General features: G+C 41.6%; 1 protein-coding gene across 2 annotated transcripts in view; it reads left to right on the forward strand.

The window, feature by feature from the left end:
- MROH2B (maestro heat like repeat family member 2B) overlaps positions 1-21606 on the forward strand; it is a 74346-nt gene that overhangs the window by 42146 nt on the left and 10594 nt on the right. For both annotated transcript variants that reach the window (XM_019982685.2, XM_070774720.1), the window contains 10 exons: positions 119-198; positions 5231-5366; positions 5468-5563; positions 8724-8813; positions 9225-9345; positions 13745-13842; positions 16316-16468; positions 18885-19042; positions 19603-19729; positions 20093-20280. In XM_019982685.2, the coding sequence (XP_019838244.1) occupies positions 119-198; positions 5231-5366; positions 5468-5563; positions 8724-8813; positions 9225-9345; positions 13745-13842; positions 16316-16468; positions 18885-19042; positions 19603-19729; positions 20093-20280 (1247 nt within the window). The remainder of the gene's footprint in view (positions 1-118; positions 199-5230; positions 5367-5467; positions 5564-8723; positions 8814-9224; positions 9346-13744; positions 13843-16315; positions 16469-18884; positions 19043-19602; positions 19730-20092; positions 20281-21606) is intronic.

The raw sequence follows: 21606 nt of genomic DNA on the forward strand, positions 1-21606 counted from the left end.
AATTTTGCCATGGTTCTGCCTGAGGGCACCCAACAGTCCAATGAGGCTTCCACCTCAATGCATCTAGAAACTCCCCTAGTCCTCCCTGAGACGGTTCACCGCCTTGTCTGTGTTGCAGGACTTCATCAGGGATGAACCTCTGGATTCCTTGGCCAGCCCTATTCGGTGGAAAGCCTTAATTGCCATCAGATACCTCAGGTAGAGAATTTTTTGTTTCTTCTCATTGAAAAAAAAATTTCCTCCACATATACTCATTCTGATCAACTGACATTGATAAGTGCAGACTCTAGTGCACCATCACAAAAAGGACACCGTTCATCAATGCATGCATGTTACCTAAGTCGCTTCAGTTGTGTCTGACTCTGTGTGACCCCATAGACGGCAGCCCACCAGGCTCCCCCGTCCCTGGGATTCTCCAGGCAAGAACACTGGAGTGGGTTACCATGCCCTCCTTCAAGGTATCTTCCCAACCCAGGGATCAAACCCATGTCTCTTACGTCTCCTGCATTGGCAGGTGGGTTCTTTTACCACTAGTGCCACCTGGGAAACCCAATTCATCAATAGGTTATTTCAAATGGGAGCTTTTTCTTTTTCCAAAGTGACAGAATTGACTGAAAGCCTGATCATTTGATGACTGACAGGGACTAGCAAGCTGCTTATAAAAGTCTGATTTATTGATATATGAGGACCGAAATTTCTGTGCAAAAATAATTTCTCTTGGCCTATAGGCAAATTTTAATCTTCCCATTAAAAACTTATGAAAGCCTTAATCACACTCAGGTTTGGTTAGCAGCACTATGCCTGAAGAAAATGATAATTTTAAGCACATTTTAAAAATAATCTTTTCCCCTGCAGTAAAAGAAATAGAAGTTCACTGTTAAAACTTGGAAACTGCAGAAAGTCTTTAAAAATAGTAAAAATCACACCTAACCCTACCCTATTATCAAAATTTTGGTATATTTTCTTCAATTCTTTATTCCTAATTGTCCATGTTGATTACAGAGCTGAGATTCTGCTCTGCATATAATTTTTATCCTGTTTTTTTTCCTCATCTTATATATTCCCATGTTATGACCAATTCTTCACAAACATAATTCATTGTTCATTAAATTTGTTATTGTGGTAAAATATACATGTTTATCACCTTAGCCATCTTTAAGTGTACAGTTCAGTAGTGTTAAGTACTTTTACATGATTGTGTAACCAATCTCCAGAAATGGAAGCACTATACCCATTAATCAACTCTTCATTTCCTCCTTCCATCAGCCCTGGCTGATACCACTCTATATTCTGTCTCTGTGAATTTTATGCTTTAGGTAGCTCATGTCACTAGCACCATCTAGTATTTGTCTTTTGATGCCTGACCTATTTTCCTTAGAATAATGTCCTCAAGATCCATCCATGTTGTAGGGTGTATCAGAATTTCATTCCTTTTGAAGGCAGAGCAATATTCTGTTTGATGTATATAGCATACTTGGTTAATCCATTCCTCTATTGGACACTCATCTGTTGGAGGGTTTTCACATTTTGGCTACTGTAAATAATGCTGCTATGAACATAGGTACATACATATTTCTTCCAGACCCTGCTTTTATTTATTTTGGGCATATACTCATGAGTCAGCCTGTTGGATCAGATGGCAAGCTTGTTTTTGATCTTTTGAGGAGCCACCACACTGATCTTTATAGCAGGGCACTGTTTTATGTTCACCAACAGCACACAAGTGTCCTAAGTTTCCCATATCCTTGCCGTCACTTTCTGATTTTTGTTTGTTTGTTTTTACTGTAGCCATCCTAATGGGTGTAGGATGGTGTCCCACTGTAGCATTGAGTTGCCTTTCAGTAATGATTAATGGCTTTGAGCATCTTTTTATAGGCTTATTGCCTGTTTGCATATCTTCTTGAGAAAAATATTCGATCCTTTGTCCATTTTTCTCAGTTCTTTCTCTTTTTTTTGTTGAGTTGTAGTTCTTTATATTTTTATACTTTTCGTATTCTTTCTACTCTAGATAAGGTTATTAACCCCTTATCACATATATGATTTGCAAATATTTTCTCTCATTCCATAGGCTGTCTTTTTACTCTATCCTTTGTGTCCTTCATGAACAGAAATTTTTAATTTTGACGTAGGTCCATTTGTCCATTTGTACTTTCACTGTTTGTACTTTTAGTGTCATATCCAAGTAATCATGGCCAAATGCAACATTATTCCCCTCTGAACGGTCTTGGCACTTGTTGAAAATCATTTCACCATATGCACGAGAGTTTATTTCTGGCCCCTCTATTGTATTCCACTGGTTTGTGTGTCTGTTTGTTTATGCCAGCACTATACTGTTTTGATTACAGTGGTTTTGTAACAAGTTTTGAAACCAAAAAGTGTGAGATCCCCAACTTTGTTCTTTTTCAAAATAGTTTTGGGTATTTGAGGTCCCTTGAGATTCCATGTGAATTTTAGGATAGATTTTTCTATTTCTGCAAAAAGTATCATTGGGATTCTGATAGGGATTGCATTAAATCTGCAGACTGCTTTAGAGGGACATCTTAACAATCATAAGTATTGCAATTTAAATATGAAACACCTTTCCCTTCAGTTGTGTCTTCTTAACTTCCTTCAGCATCATTTTGTGGTTTTTTGGTGTACAAGCCTTTCACTTTCTTGGTTAAGTTTATTTCTAAGTATTTTATTCTTTTGATGCTATTATAAATGGAATTGCTAACTTTTTTGATGGTTCATTGTTTTAAGTGTATAAAAATGGAAGTGATTTTTGTGTGCTGATTTTGTATTCTGCAACTTTGAAGAATTTGTTTATTAGTTATAATATTTTTGTAGATGTTTTAGGATTCTCTATATATAAGATCATGTCATCTGCAAACAGAGATAATTTTACTTTACTTTTCCAATCTGGATGGCTTTTATTTATTTTTCTTATCTATTGCTCTGGCTGGGACTTGCAGTATTATGTTAAATAGAAGTAGCATCTTTGTCTTGTTCCTGATCTTAGAGGGTAAGTTTTCAGTCTTTCACCATTAAGCATGATGTTAGCTTATACGGTTTTCATATATGGCCTTTATTATGTTGAGGTAACAACTATTTTAATCACTGCCTGATATCTTGATGCATAGATATGCCTCATATTATTACCTTTAATTATTAATCAACCTCCTATTGCTACATTTAACTATTTCTTGTTTTAAAACCTGTAAGTAATACTTTGATGAACATCCTCATGCAAAAAAAAATGTTCTTTGAACATCTAATTATAAAAGCTGACAATTTCGTTCAATAAATATTATTGAGTTGCATCTATGTATCAGACATTGAGCTAGGTTCTAAAAGGACAATGTTAAACAAAATATGACCTTTCTCTGAAGGAGTTTTAGCCAACAAAGAGAAATGAATTCAAAACACATCCACATAGTTTTTCTAAAATTCAGTAAGAAGCAAAATAAGGGAAAGGCACAAGTTCCCATATTTATAAAGATAAGAGAGGTTTCAAGAAAGTGCAAAGAAATCTTGAAGATGAATTAAGAATTAACCAGGTTCCAGAACAGCACTGTTGAGTAGAAATAATACAGGTCACATTTATTGTTTAAAATTTTCTAGTAGCCACTATTAAATATGTAAAAAAGAAACATTAAATTAATTTTAATAATTATTTTAATCTAATATATTCAGTATACTACTTCAACATGTATTTAAAATAAAGAATTAATAAGATGACTTACATGATTTTCATACCACATCTTCAAAATCCGGTGTGTTTTACAATTACAGTGTATTTTAAATCAAACTAGCAACAACTCAAGAGTTCAATAGCCACATGTAGCTAACGGCTTCCCTCATATAGACAGGACATTTGTAGACCTTGAAGACTAATGACAGAAAGCAAATCAGTGGTTACCTTGGACCAAGGTGGAGGAATAGATGAATTGCAAAGATGCATCAGGAAAAACTGGGGGCTGATAGCAATGTTCTGTATTGCTTATAGTGGTAGTTTCATGAGTGTGGAATTTATTTGATTGCACACTTTAAATGGATGCAGCTTGTTGTGCATAAATTATGCCTCAATAAGTTGATATTTTTAAATAGCCAGCCAGACAATAAGGATGAGAAGATTGCACACTATATATCAACACATTTAACATTCAATAAAGCTGTCGCAGCTTTATTGACTTTTACTCCTCTGTGCAAGTGAAAGTGAAAATCTATCAGTCATGTCAGACTCTTTGCAACCCCATGGACTATAGACCATGGAATTCTCCAGGCTGGAATACTGGAGTGGGTAGCCTTTCCCTTCTCCACGGGATCTTCCCAAACCAGGGATCAAACCCAGGTCTTAAGCAGATTCTTTACCAGCTGAGCTACAAGGGAAGACCTGTAAGAGAACCAGTTTCACCCTTCTCTGACAGTGTCATCATTTTTTATTTTTTTGCTAATTTTGTTGCAGACAAGTGGTGTTGTATTGTCTTAGCTTACATTTATCTAATAACAAATGGAGGTTTTCATATTTACTGAATACTTACATGTTCCTAAGCTATATCCAGGTTTCTTTATATCCTCATGTCTATACTATATGTCAGATAGTGAGAAAGGAAAAGGAAGGTTCCAGTGTCATTTACTCTGTGTTTATAGGTGGTGTTTAGTCACTAAGTTGTGTTCCATTCTTGCAACTTCATGGGGAGTAGCCCACAAGACTCCTCTGTCCATGGGATTTCCCATGCAAGAATAGTGGAGTGGGTTGCTCTTTCCTTCTCCAGGAGATCTTCCCCACCCAGGGATGAACCCTTTGTCTCTGGCATTGCAGGCGGATTCTTGCCAGACTGAGCCATCAGGGATGACACATGACATGAAAGGACATATGACATCGATAAAACTCACTGTTCCAAACTTAGAATCTCTCTTCTCTCTCTCAGTCACTCACACACACATACACACATAACTTGAGTGCTGAAGAAAACAAGTAGATAAATGTTAGATCATACAATAAAGGATTAAGTAATGCCAAGCAAGTGATGGTTTGTTTATCACTGTAATAAGTTAGACTTACAGGCTGGTTTTATGTCCCCAATCTTTCTCTACTCCTGTTACCATCTCCTTCAACATTGCATTTCCATCAGAAATGCATCTGACCCCTTCAAGCCCCTTCAGATCCTCAGTTCTCTGGAACTCAACTGAGATGTGTGTTGTTTGGCGATATAATATCCACTTCTCCACGTGGTTCTCATTTCAGTAAATTGAAACCTCAGCTCTCACTGAATGACCATCTTAATATTCTTGAGGAGAATATTCGGAGGCTGCTGCCCCTTCCACCCTTGGAAAAACTCAGAAATGAGGGCGAGACGGACAAAGACAAGGAGCACATCCAAGTATGTGGGGGCGAGGCCAGAGGAGGGTGAAGAACCGGGTAGAATGAATGAACTTGAATGAACGCGTGCTCTCAGCTTCACTGTCACTCACTTCATTTCAGTTTCTCTACGAACGATCCATGGATGCTCTCGGAAAGCTGCTGAGGACCATGATGTGGGATAACATGAAAGCAGAGGACTGCCAAGAAATGTTCAATGTGAGTAGGTCCCATGGACCCTAACCTGTGCTCCAGGTCACCCTCCAAACTCTGCCTCCTCCTGGGGACTCATCTAGCCTGACCCACGTAGCCCCCCAGCAACACCACAGAGCCAGCCCACTTACACAGTGTTTGTGGGGAGGCCAGCACCCTATTCCAGAAGAGGCAGAGTGAGAGCAAGAGAATGAGAATGGATAAATATGAAAGAATATGCTACTGGAGATCAGTGGAGAAATAACTTCAGAAAGAATGAAGGGATGGAGCCAAAGCAAAAACAACACCCACTTCTGGATGTGACTGTTGATAGAAGCAAGGTCCAATGCTGTAAAGAGCAATATTGCATGGGAACCTGGAATGTTAGGTCCATGAATCAAGGCAAATTGGAAGTGGTCAAACAGAAGATGGCAAGAGTGAACATCAATGTTCTAGGAATCAGAGAACTAAAATGGACTGGAATGGGTGAATTTAACTCAGATGACCATTATATCTACTACTGTGGGCAGGAATCCCTTAGAAGAAATGCAGTAGCCATCATAGTCAACAAAAGAGTCCAACATGCAGTACTTTGGTGCAATATCAAAAATGAAAGAATGATCTCTGTTCATTTCCAAGGCAAACCATTCAATATCACGGTAATCCAAGTCTATGCCCTCACAAGTAACACTGAAGAAGCTGAAGTTGAATGGTTCTATGAAGACCTACAAGACCTTTTAGAACTAACACCCAAAAAAGATGTCCTTTTCATTATAAGGGACTGGAATGCAAAAGTAGGAAGTCAAGAAACACCTGGAGTAACAGGAAAATTTGGCCTTGGAGTACAGAATGAAACAGGGCAAACGCTAATAGAGTTTTGCCAAGAGAATGCATTGGTTATAGCAAACACCCTCTTCCAACAACACAAGAGAAAACCCTACACATGGGCATCACCAGATGGCCAACCCCAAAATCAGATTGATTATATTCTTTGCAGCCAAAGACGGAGAAGCTCAATACAGTCAGCAAAAATAAGACTGAGAGCTGACTGTGGCTCAGATCATGAACTCCTTATTGACAAATTCAGACTTAAATTGAAGAAAGTAGGGAAAACCACTAAACCGTTCAGGTATGACCTAAATCAACTCCTTTACGATTATACAGTGGAAGTGAGAAATAGATTTAAGAGACTAGATCAGATAGACAGAGTGCCTGAAGAACTATGAACAGAGGTTCATGACATAGTACAGAAGACAGGGATCAAGAACATCCCCAAGAAAAAGAAATGAAAAAAACCAAAATGGCTGTCTGGGGAGGCCTTACAAATAGCTGTGAAAAGAAGAGAAGCAAAAAGCAAAGGAGAAAAGGAAAGACTTGAATGCAGAGTTCCAAAGAATAGCAAGGAGAGATAAGAAAGCCTTCCTAAGTGATCAATGCTAAGAAATAGAGGAAAACATAGAATGCGAAAGACTAGAGATCTCATCAAGAAAATTAGAGATATCAAGGGAACATTTCATACAAAGATGGGCTCAATAAAGGACAGAAATGGTATGGACCTAACAGAAGCAGAAGATATTAAGAAGAGGTGGCAAGAATACACAGAAGAACTGTACAAAAAGATCTTCATGACCCAGATAATCACAATGGTGTGATCACTCATCTAGAGACAGACATCCTGGAATGTGAAGTCAAGTGGGCCTTAGAAGCATCACTACAAACAAAGCTAGTGGAGATGATGGAATCCCAGTTGAGCTACTTCACATCCTAAAAGATGATGCTATGAAAGTGCTACACTCAATGTGTCAGCAAATTTGGAAAACTCAGCAGTGGCCACAGGACTGGAAAAGGTCAGTTTTCATTCCAATCCCAAAGAAAGGCAATGCCAAAGAATGCTCAAACTACTGCACAAATGCACTCATCTCACACGCTAGTAAAGTAATGCTCAAAATTCTCCAAGCCAGGCTTCAGCAATATGTGAACCATGAACTTCCAGATGTTCAAGCTGGTTTTAGAAAAGGCAGAGGAACCAGAGATCAAATTGCCAACATTGCTGGATCATTGAAAAAGCAGGAGAGTTCCAGAAAAACATCTATTTCTGCTTTATTGACTATGCCAAAGCCTTTGACTGTGTGGATCACAAGAAACTGTGGAAAATTCTGAAAGAGATGGGAATACCAGACCAGCCTCTGACCTGCCTCTTGAGAAACCTGTATGCAGGTCAGGAAGCAACAGTTAGAACTGGACGTGGAACGATAGACTGGTTCCAATAGGAAAAGGAGTACGTCAAGGCTGTATATTGTCACCCTGCTTATTTAACTTCCTCTACTGGGCTGGAGGAAGCACAAGCTGGAATCAAGATTGCCAGGAGAAATATCAATAACCTCAGATATGCAGATGACACCACCCTTATGGCAGAAAGTGAAGAGGAACTAAAGAGCCTCTTGATGAAAGTGAAAGAGGAGAGTGAAAAAGTTGGCTTAAAGCTCAATATTCAGAAAACGAAGATCATGGCATCCGGTCCCATCACTTCATGGCAAATAGATGGGGAAACAGTGGCAGACTTTATTTTGGGGGGCTCCAAAGTCACTGTAGATGGTGACTGCAGCCATGAAATTAAAAGACACTTGCTCCTTGGAAGAAAAGTTATGACCAACCTAGACTGCACATTAAAAAGCAGAGACACTACTTTGCTAACAAAGGTCCATTTAGTCAAGGCTATGGTTTTTCCAGTGATCATGTATGGATGTGAGAGTTGGACTGTGAAGAAAGTTGAACACCGAAGAATTGATGCTTTTGAACTGTGGTGTTGGAGAAGACTCTTGAGAGTCCCTTGGACTCCAAGGAGATCAAACCAGTCCATCCTAAAGGAGATCAGTTCTGAGTGTTCATTGGAAGGACTGATGTTGAAGCTGAAACTCCAATACTTTGGCCGCCTGATGCTGACTCATTTGAAAAGACCCTGATGCTGGGAAAGATTGAGGGCAGGAGGAAAAGTGAACGACACAGGATGAGATGGCTGTATGGCATCACTGACTCGATGGATGTGAGTTTGAGTGAACTCCATGAGTTGGTGATGGACAGGGAGACCTGGCTTGCTGCAGTTCATGGGGTCGCAAAGAGTCGGACACGACTGAGAGACTGAACTGAACTGAACTGAAGGAAAGCACTTTTACTCTTTGACCAACAGCTTCTCCGAATGTGGCTTGTCTCACAAAAAGACTGGGAAAGAGAAAGAGCCTTCCAGATCACCGCAAAAGTTCTGACAAATGATGTCGAGGTGAGTAAGCCCCTGGAATGGGTGGATGTCATTGCCTGCTAACAGCAAGGACTTCGGAGGCCGCTGGAATCCCAAACTCCCGTGTGAAGGATCTCCAGTCCAGGCGGAGTTCTTTTCAGAGAGCCACCCTGAGGTCTGCCCCATCCCTCAGCACTGTGAGTACAAGCAGGAGCTGGCTGAGGGGTTGCGGGGGGGGGGGGGGGGGGGGGGCGCAGGGGGAGGGGGAGATTTGGAGGCGGGGAGTGAAGCGATTCATTTGTCTTTGCTTGCCTGTCCGCTTGGAAAGTCCGAGATTCCATTTTATTCTAAGGACCTGCACGGAGGAAACAAGGACTTAATATCCAGTGTTGGGACTATCCTGAAACATCATCAAGCCACCCCATCACCTCGGGATCCTCCTTTACCCTGCAGGCACCAGAGAATTTTAAGATCGGCTCACTCCTTGGCCTCCTGGCTCCTCACTCCTGTGACACCCTGCCCTCCATCCGCCAGGCGGCTGCTAGTTCGGCTATTGGTCTGTTCTCTATAAAAGGTGAGGGAAGGATGAGAAACCCACAGATGCAGAGAAGATACCTGTTTTCATTTTTCTCAGCTTTTCTCTTTGTATATCTCTGTCTCTCTCCTTCCTCTCTCTCCTTCTTTCTCCTCCCCTAGTTCAGTCATTTCTGAGTTATGTCACACAATTTATCTCTCTCTCTTAGATCCTTTTTCCTCAGTAGCTCTGCTTTTTGTTTTTTTTTTTTAAATAAAGATAATAGCACCAAAGCATCATAAAGATCCATTAAAGCAGGTGAAATGTTTTCAGAGTGTCTGATTTAAACCACACACCAATTGGGCATATTAGCAAAGCTTTTTCTACCACACAGTTTTCTTTCAGAGGAAATCACTATTATCCTGGTGCTAAGTGAATTTCAGAGTTCTCTAAGAGAGAGAACTTTGTGGAGACTTTTGTAGCTTGCATAGCAGGACCTCTGCCTGCTCTGCCAGAATGTGTAAATGCCTATAAATGTCAGGAAACAGAAGGAATTTTAAAACCTCAGTATCAGGCTGAAACCAACACTCAGGGCTTCCTTTAGATTAAATCCAGGTTAAATCAGCAAATGTTTTGCCGAGGTGGGACCTGCCTTGTGTACAGTTCCCTCCAGATCAGGTGCAGCCAGGATCCCCCAGCCAGCTTGCTGCTGCTCATGCCTACACTAGACTCTTCATTCTTTTAGATGTAGAATTAAGAGTCTAGATTGCCGGGAGAAATATTAATAACCTCAGATATACAGATGACACTACCCTGATAGCAGAACGCGAAGAGGAACTAAGCCTCTTGATGAAGGTGAAAGAGGTGGTTTAGCCACTAAGTTGTGTCTGACTCTTTCGACCCCATGGACTGTAGCCTGCCAGGCTCCTCTGTCCAAGGAGGTCTCCAGGCAAGAATGCTGGAGTGGGTAGCCTAACCCTTCTCCAGGGGATCTTCCCAATCCAGGAATCGAACCCGGGTGTCCTGCATTGCAGGTAGATTCTTCACCAACGAGGTACAAAGGAAGCCCCTAGGGAAGTATTTGAGTGCCTTTTTGTGTGTCAGACACTGTTCTGGTGCTGGGACACAGAGATATAACAATTCTAAATTTGCATGCTAAAAGTGTGTGAAAGACAGGTGGAATTTGGTTGAGGGCAGATGATAGAGTCAGTCAATAGGGAAAAACTATTCAGCAGAACCTGAATAGATCTGACAGTCCCTTGGGATTTGGGAAGAGAATTCATGAAGGGTGTATGATTTTATCAAAGCAAGAAAAAAAATGAATTAAAGGGGTGAGAATTAAAGGACCATTCTAATAAGACAAGAAATGTACCACAAAAGGACCTCATAGGAAGAAAGGGATTCTATTATTCTTCTGCGTGGTCTTTATTTGTTGTTGTTGTTGTTGATGTCCAACTCTTTGCGACCCCATGGCCTACAGCATGCCAGGCTTCCCTGTCTTTCATCATTTCCTAGAGCTTGCTCAAACTCTATTGAGTTGGTGATATCATCCAACCATCTCGTCCTCTGTCATCCCCTTCTCCTCCTGCCTTCAATCTTTCCCAGCACCAGGGTCTTTTCCATTGAGTCAGTTCTTTGCATCAGGTGGCCAAATTATTGGAGCTTCAGCTTCAGCATCTGTCCTTCCAGTGAATATTCAGGACTGATTTCCTTTAGGATTGACTGGCTTGATCTCTTTGCAGTCCAAGGGATTCTCAAGAGTCTTCTCCGACACCACAGTTCAAAAGCATCACTTTTTCAATGATCACTCTTCTTTATGTTCCAACTCTCATATCCATACATGACTACTGGAAAAACCATGGTTTTCACTATATGGACCATTGTTGGCAAAGTAATGTCTATTTTTTAATATGCTATATAGATTTTTCACAGCTTTTCTTCCAAGGAGCAAGTGTCTTTTACTATCATGGCTGCAGTCACCATCTGCAGTGATTTTGGAGCCCAAGAAAATAAAGTCTCTGACTGTTTCTATTGTTTCCCCATCTATTTGCCATGAAGTAAGGGGACCAGATGCCATGATCTTCATTTTTTGAATGTTGAGTTTTAAGCCAGCTTTTTCATTCTCCTCTTTCACTTTCATCAAGAGGCTCTTTAGTTCCTCTTTGCTTTCTGCCATAAGGATAATGTCATCTGCATATCTGATGTTATTGATATTTCTCCCAGCAATCTTGATTCCAGCTTGTGCTTCATCCAGCCCAGGATTTCCCATGATGTACTCTGCATATAAGCTAAATAAGCAGGGTGACAATATACAGCCTTGATGTATTGATTTCCCAATTTTGAACCAGTCTGTTGTTCCATGTCCAGTTCTAACTGTTGCTTCTTGACCTGCATACACAGGCTTCTCAGGAGGCAAGTTGAGTGGTCTGGTATTCCCATCTCTTTAAGAATTTTTCACAGTTTGTGGTGATCCATACAGTCAAAGGCTTTGGCATAGTCAATGAAGCACTAGATGTTTTTCTGGAATTCTCTTGCTTTTTCTATGATCCAACAGATGTTGGCAATTTGTCTCTGATTCCCCTGTTTTTTTCTAAATCCAGCTTGAACATCTGGAACTTCTCAATTCGTGTACTGTTGAAGCCTAGCTTGGAGAATTTTGAGCATTACTTTGCTAGCATGTGAGATGAGTGCAATTGTGTGGTAGTTTGAACATTCTTTGGCATTGCTTTTCTTTGAGATTGGAATGAAAACTGACCGTTTCCAGTCCTGTGGGCACTGCTGAGTTTTCCAAATTTGCTGGCACATTGAGTGCAGCACTTTCACAGCATCATCTTTTGGAATTTGAAATAGGTCAACTGGGATTCTGTCATCTCTACTAGCTTTGTTCGTAATGATGCTTCCTAAGGCCCACTTGACTTCACACTCCAAGATGTCTGGCTCTAAGTGAATGATCACACCATCGTGGTTATTCAGTCATGAAGATCTTTTTTGTATAGTTCTTCTGTGTATTCTTGCCACCTCTTGTAATATCTTCTGCTTCTGTTAGGTCCATGCCATTTCTGTCCTTTATTGAGCCCATCTTTGCATGAAATGTTCCCTTGGTATCTCTAATTTCCTTAAAGAGATCTTTAGTCTTCCCCATCCTATTGTTTTCTATTTCTCTGCATTGTTCACTTAAGAAGACTTTCTTATCTCTCCTTGCTATTCTTTGGAACTCTGAATTCAAATAGTTATATCTTTCCTTTTCTCATTTGCCTTTTGCTTCTCTTCTTTTCTCAACTATTTTAAGGCCTCCCAGATAACCATTTAGCCTTTTTGCATTTCTTTTTCTTGGAGGTGGTTTTGATCACTGTCTCCTGTACAATGTTAGGAACCTCTGTCCATAGTTCTTCAGGTGATCAGATCTATATTTCTCCCTTTAGGTCCTTTTATTTTCTTGAAACATGCAAAGTTCCAGTTCTTAAATATTCTTTGTTAGCAGGTAATCCCATACTTCATTTTTCATTAACTCTTTTTCCTGTTTGATCAAATAAACATGGTAGAGAGAGAGAGAGAGAAAGAATATGATCATTAAATTAAATATGTACTGGATACAAGTAACTAGTGTTTTACTGAATTAAATGCCCACTTAATATTTGTGGATGTTGTTCAGTCCGTTGTTAATGAGGATAATAGATCAGAGGTTGAGAAATTTACCAGTTGCTTGGACAATTGAAGGCAGTGAAGCTGGACTTTGAGCCCAGGTCCTCTGCCCAGGAGGCTAAGCTACCTCCCAGAGAGTGATTCAGGTGTGAGTTTCCACCAATTACTAACTCCAGACAGCAAACAGAAAATCATTACCATTGAGGTCTGCATTTACAAGTCACTATCGGAGAAGGCAATGGCAACCCACTCCGATACTCTTGCCTGGAAAATCCCATGGACGGAGGAGCCTGGTAGGCTGCAGTCCATGGGGTTGCTAAGAGTCGGACACGACTGAGTGACTTCACTTTCACTTCACTTTCACTATCAACAATCACACAATTTCAATGATTACAATGGTTACCTTACCATTCCCCTCAACGGAAGTTGACTGCAGAATAGAACTCCAACAGAGCCAGCAGTAGAGTAGAGTAGTAAGAGCCTGGGCAGTGGTGTCAGACCAGGGTTCAAGTTCCAACCTTCCATTTTCACCCCCTGCATGACCTGGCCAAATGACTTTACATCTCTCTGTGTCAGTTTTCTCAACTGCAAATAACCTCAGATGATCTCTAGGAGTAATAAATGAGATCAGAGTATTTAGCATGCTTTTAGCATGCCGAAACTCCTCAGTCAGTGTTTGCTCTTATGCTCATCAGAGAGGCTTTCGTGCGTTTGTGAAAGGCATCCAGCAGCTGAATTAGTGTCACATTAAAATATAGACAGCCTCTCAACCCCTATCAGCTCTTTGAACTCCCATGTCACCCTTTGTTGATTGTAGGTGTTCACCTGGAAGTGGAAAGACTACAGGATTTGCAGGAAGGGCTGCAATGTGATGATGTGCAGGTCCAGATCAAGATTTCCTCCAAAATAGCAAAGGTAATAGATATGGAGGACTGATCAAGGGACATAAGGATGATTCTGGGTTGATTTTCAAATGAGTCAGCTGTGTATGCACCTCTACCAAGGAGGGCAAACAGTCTAGCCATTCTAGCAAAATAAAAGACTTTGTCCATTCATTAAATCTGGGTCCATGTATATAAGCAACCCCTGCTAATCTCATTTCAAACTCTGGGAAACCTAGGGAACCATGCAGTCCTCTCCAGGTGAAGGAGACAGTAGGGTAAAATGAGAGAAACAGGGCATTGGAGTCCGTCAGATGTATTCTGTGTGCACCCCTTGAAGTGCGTGCACTATGTGATCCATTTCCTCATCTTAAAAAAATGCATAACCTCCCTCTCAGAGCTGCTATGAGAATTGGTCAATCAATTCATTCATTTATTCAGTCACTTATTCATTCACCTCATGTGCCCTGTGCATCTACCACATGCCAGACTATTTTCCAGGGTCTTAGGATAGAAATGCCTGCCCTCATTGAGTTCACGTCCTAGTGGATGGAGCAGCCAAATAAATATGATGTCAGGTAGTGATAAGTGAGAAACACAAAGTCAAGGAGGGGAATAAAGAGTAAGGTGGGCGCAGATCCCCTGGGATCACAACTCTGAAAGAGAGAACCACAAAGATATCTGGAAAGAACATTCCAGGCAAAGGGGGAAACAGTATGTGCAAAGGAGAAAGAAGTGGGTCCTGAGATCCAAGAGATAGCCCAGAGCAGACTGAAGTGCCTTCCAAGCCTTATTAAGAGCCTTGGTTTCACTCCAATAAAAATCAAAAACCAGCAGAGGGATTTGAACAGAAGAGTCAAAACCACTACATACAATGTGGCAGGTGTGAAATGTACAACTTGTATGAGACAATATTGTTCCTAATGCAGACATTATGCATTTATATGTGTACTATGGTAATTACCCACTGAGGGCGGTAAACAACAAAATTGGTCATTATGACAATAACAGAGAGAAGGGAACTTTCTTGAGAACAAAGCATTTTTCCTAACTTGCAAAATCTCCTTATGGGGTAGCGGTGGTTCTATGAGGAAGAATGTGATACAACTCTATTTCTGAAGGGTCACCTGGCTGCCATGTTGAAACTAGACTATAAGCTGGCAAGAGTGAAACTAGTGAGGTCAGTTTGGAGGAAACTGTAAGAATCCATGTGCGAGCTCAGGTGGCTTGGACTAAGGAGGCGGCAGCAGGGACAAGAAAGTGATGAGTATACAGGAGAGAAACTCATGGGGGCACAGGGAGGGAAAACAGGTCCGATGCCTAAGACAGTGTCTGATGCGTGATAAGTGTCAAAAACATGAGTTCCCTTCCTTCAATTATTCCTAAACCAATATCATCCCAATATGAGAAAGAAAAAAACACATAACTGTTGAGCTTGGACCCAGGCAGACATTTGGTGCTCCAAAGAACAGACACATGGGTCTAGGCCTTGATCTTGGAGCCACGGTAACTCAGAATCCAGCTAGGACAGGCAGCTACTCATGAAAAAGAATTCATGTCCTCTCAAAGATTGTTCTACCACACATCACTGGGCCATTTAATACAGAGGGAATTCAGTTGTGAATAGGAATGTTTTCATACCCACAAACTCAAAACCATGACCTTCTTGTTTGGTTAAAGCCCCAGATAATGCTTCTGGAATTTATTCAGACTGCTAACTTTTCACCTACCCTGCTTGCCTTTTCATTCGCACATACACAGAGGCATATACAATCAAACATTCTATATAATTATTGTCGAGAGACCAAAATTACAAAGTCTTATTTTCTTGACCTTTTTATTGACTACTCAATATTGAAACACACAAAAGCAAAAGACAGGGTTCATCTTAATTCATCCTCCATTTGGATGCTGTGAGGCACAGGCTATTTAGCCAGGCACTTAGTACATGTGACAGATTTCCTGAATCCTCAAGCCTAGCTCCTAGCTACTCTTTGGCAGACCAAGACATTTCTATGATAGATGAAATGTATATGAAAGTACTTGACAACATTTAAATTGCCATGTATGCATTATTTTTCCATTATGAGGCATGTTGTAAATTCAGGTTTGGAGAGGAAATTGCCTTGGCAGACCTAGAATTTAATAAATACGAAATGATTTTTAGAAAGCAACTTCAAGAAAGTTTTACTTAGACTGAAAGGCCATGTCTATGTCCTATTTTAGTATTTTCTCTAGTTTCTATGGCCTCAATCATACGCTAACTCTTTGGAAAGCCCAGTGGTTTCTAATATCCTAAAACAAAGGACAGCACGTTTTGGGTGTCCAGATAGGAAGTGAGGGGCTTGGTTACGTGAGTCTTTCTGGGTCCAGATATGAAGTGAGGGGTTGGTGACATGAGTCTTTCTGGGTCCAGATATGATGTGAGGGGTTGGTGACATGAGTCTTTCTGGGTCCAGATATGAAGGAGGGGTTGGTGACATGAGTCTTTCTGGGTCCTTTCTCAGATTGTCAGTAAACTCATCCCCAGTGAAGAAATGCTCGTGTTCCTAGAGGAAACCCTGGATGGTCTGGAGAGCCTCAACCCCCCATGTACAAAGGCCTGTGGCGTCTGGATGATCACTGCCCTGAAGGAGCAGGGAGCTACTCTGGAAGACCAGGTGAACTGACAGCCAGTCTGACAACTGAGCACAATTCTAGCACTTCTGAAAGGCCAGTACCAGAAGCAGGTCATCACTCCTCAGTTGGTCCTCTGATGAGTCACAGGCAAGAGTATACACAGCCACAGGAGGCCTCAACAGAGACCCAAGTTGTGTATGAGCAACCAGGCTCAGGCGGAGGGCCCGTCTCGCCTGACTCAATTGCCTCTCTAGTCTGTGATCATGAGCACTTTCCAAGCTGCCACTCTCTGGCCAGAGGAAGAATATCTGAACCAGAAGCATGTGGGGTGTGCAAAACTGGGTTGTAAGACCTACAAGCATAAGAGTGATCTCATGAACCTTTGAGATGGCCACTGAGGGCCAGGCGCGCTTTCTAACTCCACTGCCACCCTGTGAGCTGCTCTTTAACATCCTTTAGGTATTTTCTGATAAAGAAGGCTATTCTTGAGGAACTGACTGAAAGAAAAGTCCTCAATCCTTTCTCCCAACTAGAGAATTAAGCAGAGAGATTGGATTTAAATTCAGGAAGTCTGGTTAAGAGCTCCAAATGGATATGCTGTCTTCTCTCTCTCCTAAAGTCAGAATCAAAATATTAGCAATTCAGAGATCAATGATGAGGAAAAGAATTTTTAACCCCGAAAAGCTTCCTTCCCAAGGGTAACAAGAGGAAGAAGTCATGGACCCCAGAGCCCAGAGTTAATCATCCTAAATTAAAGAGTTCTCCAAAGCATGACTTTTACAAATGACCTCTGTTCTAATTACTGTCCAACTGTTCATTTGTTTTCAAAAACATTTATTGAGTATATACTGTGGCAGGCCCTAGGCCAGTCATGGGAGAATGAAAGGTTAATAAATTTAGAATATCCATGTGTTTGTGTGTTAAACATAAAAGGGGAAGTTGTTCACATGCTAGGTAAAGGCTAGGGACCTAAATGTTTTCCAAGAATCACTAGTATGGGACTGTGTGATAATCAGGCTTGCAGGATATTTATGATTAAGGAATCACAATTCTATGAAAAATGTTATATTTAACCTAAAAATGTCTATCCAAAATAAGAAAGAGAAATATCTACTGGACACAAAGTTGCTTTCACATAGAGACGTGTCCTAATCCATGTCAAAAATCCAAATGCATGATATAATTCCCTACTGCACACAGACTAACATCCAAACTCAGAAAGGTGGCCCTCAATGCCCTTTCGGATTCAGCTTTGTCTTATCTATCAAGTTATCCTCCTCTTTTTTCTCACCTTCATTCTTTCTGTGCTCCAAACTGAACCATTCTCCTATTCCATAAAGCTTTTCTACATCTGCTTCTACCAGGCTTTCATGTAGTTTTTATATAGATTTTAGAAGGCAATGGCACTCTACTCCATTACTCTTGCCTGGAAAATCCCATGGATGGAGGAGGATAGAAGGCTGCAGTCCATGGGGTCGCTGAGGGTTGAACAAGACTGAGCGACTTCACTTTCACTTTTCACTTTCATGCACTGGAGAAGGAAATGGCAACCCACTCCAGTGTTCTTGCCTGGAGAATCCCAGGGATGGGAGCCTGGTGGGCTGCCATCTATGGGGTCACACAGAGTCGGACACGACTGAAGTGATTTAGCAGTAGCAGTAGCAGTACTTTATAAAGCCATTAGGTTCACAGCAAAACTGAGCAGAAGTTATAGAGTTTCAGTACACCTCCTATCTCCACACTTCCAACATCCCTCACCTCAGGTTACATTTGCTACAATCGATGAACCTACATTGACCCATCCTATAATCACCCAAAGTCCACAGTTCACATTAGAGCTTTTAGTTTTGGTGTTGACAGATGTAAAATGACAGGTATCCAAAAGTGGAGGATAGATCAGTTTCACTGCTCTCTGAACCTGCTGTGTTCTATTTGCATTTTTACCTGTCTTGTTCCTTCTGACGAGGATTCCTTTCCTCGCCATCTCCACCTTGCCTTTTGGAATTGGTATATATCCTTTGAGACCCAGACCGGTGACCTCAGTTACTTCTGGATTCCCCTATCCGTCCCATGAATCTCTTGTACACCGTTTGTCATACACAATTTTGTGCACAAGCCTTTGGGTGTACAGTTGAAGTCCTTTATGAGATGACTCATTCCTTTTGAGAAAGGGCTACATCTTATGCAACCCTGGTAAATTCCCCACAATGCCTAACTCAGCACCTGGCATAATGCCACCTTTTACTAAATGTTTGCTAAACTGATTTAAGAATAAATGCCTAATTTATCAATAATTGTCCTGAGCAAGAGATAGGCCATGTGTAGAATCAATCACCTCCTTAACATTATTTCTATTTCATCAATCACCATCCACAACTTGCTGATTGTACATGACCTAAGCCAACCATGTCAAGGAAAAATGGTGATTCAGTGATTGAATTGGCTTTTTGTTTTTAGCTGTTGGAGATCTTGGGCGTAATTTACCATCACATGCCGGTCCTCAGACAAAAGGAGGAAAGTTTTCAGTTTATGCTAGAAGCCATCTCTCAGATAGCCAGCTTTCACATGGACGCAGTTGTTGCCAACCTTTTACAGAAGCCTCTGCCATTTGACAGGTAGATTCAAACTAAGGTGGTCCCTTTTCCCAGGGAAGACCCCTCTGTAAGGCACTGGGAAAAAATCTCTGGTTTGGGAGAAAGATAGCAAGAAAAAGTTGAAAACATCTCACCTGACTAATTTCAGAAACAGTGCTTGAATCACAGGTAATGGTTTTCCAAGTATTTTTCAAATATATGTCCTCATTGGATAATGAGAATTTTAGGTATATGTATGTGTGTGTGTGTGTGTATGTATGTGTGTGTGTGTGTATATATATATATATATTTAAAATAGGAGTAGGTGAGTTTTAGAAAGTGATTATTTCCCCCCTTTCTGGTTGCTGAGAATGCATCTATATGAGAGGTTTCTGTCTTGATGGATGTTAACAAACCTCAGCAACCCAAGGCCCAAATGCTAGATTGTTAAATAAAGCATCCTTATTATCCCCAGGCACGCTGGCATGTCCACTCGTCCCTGCAATTGTGATTAGTCATAATGTGGTTTTAGAGTGGATCCAATGGAAAAGCGCATCTGCCAAGGAGTTGAGCCTCATCAGCTTCCTGCCTTCCTTCCCTAGGGACACAAAGACACTGTGGAAATCTCTGGCTGAGAACCCAGCCTCCAGTGGCAAACTCTTGCGAGCCTTAGTCGACAAACTGGAGAATGAGTTAGAAGATGACCTAGCCAGGATAGAGGCAATATCTGTGAGTTGGACAACCCGTGGCAATGACTTTGTGGCTGATCATGTTTAGAAGCCGATTTCTTACCAGCCCAAGGAAAATCTATGCCTCTGTGTTTCCAAATTATCCTTCAAGACATCTAATTGTTGTCAAAAGACTCTAAGCCTAACCTGATGGTGCCAACTAGACTTTGGAGTCACCCCATATGGGAGCCCTGAGAGAAAAACACAATCTGAGTTGAGAAGTTTCCAGAAAAATAAACCCTCTGTTTTCTCCCCTTTCTGTGTGCTTTTACCACAAGTGTGGTCCACCTGGGAAGCAATCCTGTGGAGGGAAAACAGCCTGGAAGGTCAGCCCCACCTGACACGAGACCCTTCCTCCCCGCAGGTGGCCTGTGCCGTGTGTGAAGTGGTGTCGACGGGCACCCCTGTCGCGAGCCTGTACCCGGAGCTGTTCGCGCTTCTCCTGAAGCTGGTCAGCTGCACGCTCGGTCAGAAGATGCCCACCTCAGCCCTCAGCCGCCGCCGGCGGGTGATGCCACAGGGGGAGCGGCAGCAGATAGCTGACCCCTGCAGGTAAACGGCCAGGCAGAAGGGCCTTCTGGAGACATCCTGACCCAAGACTCCAGAAAAGAGCCTGGCATGGCCTCAAGTACCCATTTAGAAACAAGGGCCCTCCATCCCTGAGCCTCATAGCCCTTCTTCCCAGAACTGGTACCCAGGCGCTGTTGTCCAGAACAGTCTTATAAGCAGCAACATCCTCTTCTCTAGAGTGCCCCATCCACTTCCTTTGTCTTCTTTCCTTGAAACCTTTCAAGGAAAGTTGGAATTCTGTAATATTCAAGGCAGGTGGCACTAGTGGTAAAGAATCTGTCTCCCAACAAAGGAGACTGCCAATGCAAGAGATGCAGGTTCAATCCCTAGGTCGGGAAGATCCCCTGGAGAAGGAAATGGAACCCACTCCAGTATTCTTGCTTGGAAAATTCTATGGACTGAGGGTCCTGGGGAACCCCAGTCCATGGGATCACAAAGAGTCCAACACGAGTATACACATATACACTGTACAAGGAAAGAAGAAAAATAAAAATAAATATCATATTTCCTCAAATCTAAGACATCACCAATTGAAAGAACCAATATTACTTCATGAACCATTGAAAAAGTTAAAAAAAAAAGTCCCAATTAAGTCATAAATTAGTGCTTTCTTAAACTATTAAATTCATATTTTATATTGCTCCATAGAGCTCTTTGAGGATTATTAAGTATAGATTTTTATCCTGTAACACATTGCTTTGCTTCCCTGTTCTCTTGCCTAACTTTTTGTTCCAAAGTCAAGTCAACCTATTAAAAGGCATTTTAAAGAGCAATTAGACTCAGTGAGCATGCATGTGGGGTGGGGTGGGGGGTGGGGTCTGCTTGCTTGCCTGTGCAGGCCCAGGCACTCAGTCACACAGTCCCATCTGACTCTCTGTGACCCCATGGACTGTGTAGCCCACCAGGTTCCTCTGTACATGGAATTCTCTAGGCAAGAATACTACAGTAGGTTGCCATTCCCTTCTCTAGGGGATCTTCACATCTCAGGGACTGAATATGGGTCTCCTGTATTGCAGGCAGGTTCTTTACCATCTGAGCCACCAAGGAAGCAGTTAGGCTCAGCACATGTACATACATACATGTAACTTTACTAAAATACCTACAGCTCTAAGCATGCATGTGTGCATGCTAATTCACATCAGTCGTGTCCCTCTCTTTGCAATCCAATGGACTGTAGCCTGCCAGGCTCCTCTGTCCATGGGATCCTCCAGGCAAGAATACTGGAGCAGGTGGCCAGGTCCTCCTCCAGTGACAGCTCAAAGAGCCACACTTAAATCTGTTTGTGTACACGAATTGTAGACACAGTCA

Source organism: Bos indicus, chromosome 20, assembly GCF_029378745.1.
Source record: "Bos indicus isolate NIAB-ARS_2022 breed Sahiwal x Tharparkar chromosome 20, NIAB-ARS_B.indTharparkar_mat_pri_1.0, whole genome shotgun sequence".
NCBI lineage: Eukaryota > Metazoa > Chordata > Mammalia > Artiodactyla > Bovidae > Bos > Bos indicus.